Source organism: Drosophila persimilis, unplaced genomic scaffold (genome assembly GCF_003286085.1).
Source record: "Drosophila persimilis strain 14011-0111.01,24,50 unplaced genomic scaffold, DperRS2 tig00001292-arrow-arrow-pilon, whole genome shotgun sequence".
NCBI lineage: Eukaryota > Metazoa > Arthropoda > Insecta > Diptera > Drosophilidae > Drosophila > Drosophila persimilis.
The window spans coordinates 22676-28675 of NW_020825457.1; the positions used below are offsets into that span (position 1 = coordinate 22676).

Below are 6000 nucleotides of genomic sequence, written 5' to 3' on the forward strand. Positions count from 1 at the left end.
AAAGTAGTCGTAGAGCGTGCATAGACCCACGATAGTACCCATCAAGCCAAGAAGTACACTGCAATCCATAGTATGAGTCACAGAAATTTATTATGATAAGGTCTAACTTACACTGTGAAAATGGTCATTCCATCCCAAGGTTTCGATTCACTTGTCTGATAGCTGGCCTCGCTAAATTTTATATTTGTGCTGCTTGAGTTCAACAAATTCTGCATTAACTGCTCCAGAAACGTATCCATATGTGCCGCAGAGCAGGAAGCCGGAAAGCAAGATGCGATCTTGATCGAAATGGATACGGCGGGTACAATTAGAAAACAGTACTTTCCATGTATGCTGTGACTACTGGTGATCTCCTCGCTGATCTTGACTCATCGAAGTTACCCAGATGGTAGACATTGCCGGACAGCACTCCTGAGGGAATGGAGCCCCAAGCATCGATCACTGCTCACAAAATTCGTCAACTTCAGTTCTCATTGACTTGAATATAATTTTCATTATTTACTTACTCTTAAGTATAATTTTCCCATAATTTTCCAGTAGTGAGCGCCTGCATGAACTGAGCCATGTCCGCGAAACACAACAGATCCTCCTGACTGGGTATTCGGGGGTGGAAAAGATCCAAGTCCGGGAGCAATTCATACGGAAGTTTTCGGCAAACTTCCCAGCGGGCGGAGACTTTTTAAACGCTGGTAATCTTGCAGGACATCTCCGTCTTTCAGTTGTGCGGCACTGACAAGTACCAGTCCGCAGACAGTCCGCTTAAAACGTTCACCATGCTAATACTTTTTCGATTGAAGGCATTGCACCTTTTGACTGTGATTTTATAGGAATGTTTCGAGGGAAATCTGGCGATAAAATTATCAGTGTGTCAGCTCTCGAGTCGAGTATATCAGCCAAAATGCTTAATTCAGTCAAACATCACCGATAAGGAGCAATCCGTCTAAATTCTAAGTAGTCACAAGCTCATTTATTTATAATCTTTTCCCAGGTAATCGTTTTACTTATTGATGGATTAAATTTGGTTTTAATATGAGTGAGTAAGAAAAAAACGGAGAAAACAAAAGTTTAGCTAAACATGGATGTAGACAATTTGTTCTATAATTCTGATCATTGCGTGAAAAGATGATAGCCAAGGTGCAATTATTACCATTAGTGGTGGCAGATCCTTTCCTTGTTTCAATGTTTTTTCCAATTCTCATGACAAGTGGCAGCAAAATGGCGAGAGTTCGTGAAGAGATTCTGCCTCACCGCAACAACCAAATTTAAAACGAGGGGGAACGTTGTGAGTTGCTGCGGACACCGCAACTCTACATTTATACCCGATACTTAGTCAGTATGGCTCTCCTCCGGCAGAGGCCGCTAATATTAAACGACACGACAAAGAGTGCGTGCGAGAGAGACAGAAAATCAGTCAGAGCGTGACGTCGGGCGCTGCGTAGCCACTGCAAATTGATTTCTTGCTTTTGGCTACAAAAATGATCCGATCTGATCCAGATTCAGCGATCTGATAGATATGGTCACTATCTATGATTCTGCGTTTTTAGTTTTCTCGAATGTGCAATATTGTGAATATAACAGATTTTCGTCCTTTGTGGGTGCGGAAGGGGGTGGGGAGAAATTCTGAAATATAGGTTTTATAGTGAGATCTAACAGAAGTGCGGATACCAAATTTTGTTACTCTAGCGATAATAGTCTCTGAGATTTGTGGATTTTCGTCCTTTGCGGGGGCGGAAGGGGGTGTGCCGAAATTTGGACACGAAACAGTCAAGGTCCGATATCACAGGAGTATGGATACCAAATTTGGTTGCTCTGGCTCTTATAGGTTCTGAGATCCTTGAACTCATATTTTGCAATTGGCAAAACCGACCATGAAACCTGTGTGTTTGAGAGAGACAGAGCGAGGAAAAATAAAATTGTATTCTTGATTCTGGCTATAATAATTATACGATCTGGTTGAGATTTTACATTCTAGAACATATAAACATCCTCTACGATTCTGCCTTTTTTGGTTTTATCGTATCTTTAAAAACGTGGATGCCACAGATTTTCGTTCTTTGTGGGGCGGAAGTGGGCGGCGCGAAGTTTTGAAATATTTTTGTGGCGTTGTGGGGTGGGGTGGGGAGACCTGAAAAGAAGGGAGAATCTGTTAGGAACACAACATCGAAGTGGGCCCTGAACTATCACTTGGAGCCGTTCAGAACTGGCTCTGGGAATCATTCAGTACAAATATCGAAAGTACAGGGAACATAAAGTAAATAAAAATTCAAATACAAAACAAAGCCCATGAACGAATATTTCCTCACAGGTGCTGGAATAAGATGAATCCAACTATTAATAATCCACGTTCCCCATTCACCCTTTCGCGGGGTATTTTCGGATCCATGGGATCCTTCGACTTTACCGACCAGCATCAGCAGCAGCAGCCGGAGCTGCAGGTCCCCCCCGAAGGTTCCGGCGACAAGAATGGACTCAATGCGATGCCCTTCCTAGGCCAAATCCACACTAGTCTTCTGCTTTCGCGCCCAATGGGTCCAATAGGTCGCGCACACCCCCCCACCTTCCCTCCGATGGGTGATTCAGATGGGTGAGCGGCAGCAGCTCAGACTCCCCTTCCCCCTAGGACATAACTTACCCCCGGCTCCCGTGCAGATTCAATGCTGTGCCACAGATGGCATCGATGGGACCACCGCCCGTGTTGAGCTCCCTCTGGACAGGCGGCGCTTCTCCGGACAGCCGCGGAGACTACTACGACGGCCCGCACAAAGAGTACTCCGACGGCCGCTACGACGGCGACTACGAGGGCGACTACGAGGGCGACTACTCGATGCCCACCGAGGAGGACCAAGAGGAGGAGTCGTGCTCCTGTCAGGGCCAGAGCGAGTTCAGCTCGATAGAGCGCACCGAGTCGGACTCGGAGTGGGAGGAGCTCTCCGACGAGATGCTGTGCTGCGCGGTGTTCTGGCTGGTCGAGAAGACTGTGGTCGTCAACGAAACCGTCGGCTCGATGCGCCTCCGATTGTGGAACAGCAAGTTCAAGCTGCGCACCATCCAGCGCCAGTTGCTGTGGCGCATGGCCAATGCCCGGGGCGACGAGACGCTCGTCTTCTTTGCCGTGCTCATGACCACTCCCTGGCTGTTCTCCCTCAGCCTCCTGGGATTCATCCTGTCTTTGGCGGCGCTCCTGAAGAAGACCGTCGAGGAGCTGGTGTTCCAGATACGCCTGCACCTCGTGATCTAGGGGGAAGCCATCGAGCAGAAAGCAGCAAGCAGTATCCAATCACACACTGACAGAAGACAAACGTCCACACGCCCGACACTCCACTCCTCCCCTCAGAGATGTTTGCACTTCCATTTGGGCATCTATTTTCGTTGATGCCAGAATCGTAATGCACGGAATCGTCTCTCCGTTTTTGGCCGCAATGAAAATATATGCCGAAATATTCGAAATTCAAAGTCAAATTCAAACAAGAGTTTCCAGTCGATCAGATATATCGTTTATGCATATTACGATCCGTTCCGTTTGGACGGGAGTCCAATTGCTCATCGTTCATCCCCGTGATTGCATTTATTATTATACCCGATACTCAAAATGAGTATTGGGGTATATTAGATTTGTGGTAAAAGTGTATGTGTGTAACGTCCAGAAGGAATCGTTTCCGACCCCATAAAGTATATATATTCTTGATCAGCATCAATAGCCGAGTCGATTGAGCCATGTCTGTCTGTCCGTCCGTCCGTCTGTCCGTCTGTCCGTCCCCTTCAGCGCCTAATGCTCAAAGACTATAAGAGCTAGAGCAACGATGTTTTGGATCCAGACTTCTGTGATATGTCACTGCTACAAAAATATTTCAAAACTTTGCCCCGCCCACTTCCGCCCCCACAAAGGGCGAAAATCTGTGGCATCCACAATTTGAAAGATACGAGAAAACCAAAAACGCAGAATCGTAGAGAATGACGATATCTTTTAGACTGCGGAATCTGAATTGGATCGTATTATTATTATAGCCAGCATCAAGAAAACAATTTAATTTTTTCTCGCCCTGTCTCTCTCTAACACACACGTAGCATAGGCTTTGCTTAGAGTAAAACATTAGCGCCTAGATCTCAGAGACTATAAAAGCTAGAGCAACCAAATTTGGTATCCACACTCCTAATATATCGGACCGAGACGAGTTTGTTTCAAAATTTCGCCACACCCCCTTCCGCCCCCGCAAAGGATGCAGATCTGGGGATATTCATAAATCTCAGAGACTATTAAGGCTAGAGTAACCAAATTTGGTATCCGCACTCCTGTTAGATCTCACTATAAAACGTATATCTCAAAATTTCGCCCCACCCCCTTCCGCCCACACAAAGGACGAAAATCTGTTGCATCCACAATATTGCAAAATCGAGTAAACTAAAAACGCAGAATCATAGACAATGACCATATCTATCCGGTTGCCGAATCTGGATCAGATCGGATCATTTTTGTAGCCAAAAGCAAGAAATCAATTTTTAGTGGCTACGCAGCGCCCGACGTCACGCTCAGACTGATTTTCTGTCTCTCTCGCACGCACTCTTTGTCGTGTCGTTTAATATTAGCGGCGTCTGCCGGAGGAGAGCCATACTGACTTAGTATCGGGTATAACTGTAGAGTTGCGGTGTCCGCAGCAACTCACAACGTTCCCCCTCGTTATTTTTATTTCGCTGCATATTTGTTCTGCAATTTATTCAATAATAATCGGAGGAGGAGAGCATGCAGCAGCAGCAAAACATTTCCGCTGCAGCAGCGATTGTGGCAGCCGTGGGGCCTTTGTTGCCACCAATTGCAGGCCCCCGCATACGCACTTCGGAGGCACGGAATCCACCAGAAGCGGCAACAAATGAATCATTAAATATTCACTGTACTCTTATTGATTCAGTGATCAGTGATCAAAACAACACAACAAAAGCGTCATCATCCACGATCCACGACCCATTATACCTGATCCAGAATCCGTAGAAGTATCCATTTTCAGGGCTCTTTTGGGCGCTGGTTGGGGTACGCCTCCGATTTCAATCCCTTGCCACACGGGCAACCCGAGCAAGCCCCGATATGTAAACAGGGTCAAGACTACCTGTGCGAAGGGGGCCAAGGGAGGCGTCGGCATAAGACTCGGCCCGGAAGTGGACATACTCGTGTGCAGCCCTTTCGCCCGGTTATTGATATTCCCATTTGTGATTACAGTCTGTAGCGCCCCAGCAGCTCTTATAGTCTTTGAGCATTAGGCGCTGAAGAGGACGGACAGACGGACGGACGGATGGACGGACGGACAGACGGACAGACAGACAGGGCTCAATCGACTCGGCTATTGATGCTGATCAAGAATATATATACTTTATGGCGTCGGAAACGATTCCTTCTGGACGTTACACACATCCACTTTTACCACAAATCTAATATACCCCAATACTCATTTTGCAAACAGATGCAAAAAAAAACAAAACGGAGAAAATCCCTACTGCAGTCATCGACTGCGATACAACCTCTGGCGCTTACGTATAATTTCGTATAAAATATGTTCTATGTAAATAATCAACCAATTTCTTTTCGGTTTTAGTTGCCGATCGTGTTCTGACATGATAATTATAGTACGAGAACAAAGAATACAATAAGTATAGACAATGGAAGAGATTACTTGGAAGAGTATAATTTTTATACCCGATACTCAAAATGAGTATTGGGGTATATTAGATTTGTGGTAAAAGTGGATGTGTGTAACGTCCAGAAGGAATCGTTTCCGACCCCATAAAGTATATATTCTTGATCAGCATCAATATCCGAATCTATTGAGCCCTGTCTGTCTGTCTGTCCGTCCTATATACAGCTAGTTATAGCAACGATATTTTGGATCCAGACTTCTGTGATATGTCACTGCTACAAAAATATTTCAAAACTTTGCCCCGCCCACTTCTGCCCTCCCAAAGCGCGAAAATCTGTGGTATCCACAAATCTCAGAGACAATTAAGTCTAGAGTA

General features: G+C 45.8%; 1 protein-coding gene across 1 annotated transcript; it reads left to right on the top strand.

Moving 5' to 3' along the window:
- Positions 1-2559: 2559 nt before the first annotated feature.
- Positions 2560-3303, top strand: LOC113566935. The gene is made up of 2 exons (XM_026994145.1): positions 2560-2584; positions 2650-3303. The coding sequence occupies exons 1-2, from the start codon at positions 2568-2570 to the stop codon at positions 3236-3238; spliced, it is 606 nt and encodes a 201-aa protein (XP_026849946.1). The 5' UTR covers positions 2560-2567; the 3' UTR covers positions 3239-3303.
- The last annotated feature ends 2697 nt before the right edge of the window (positions 3304-6000 follow it).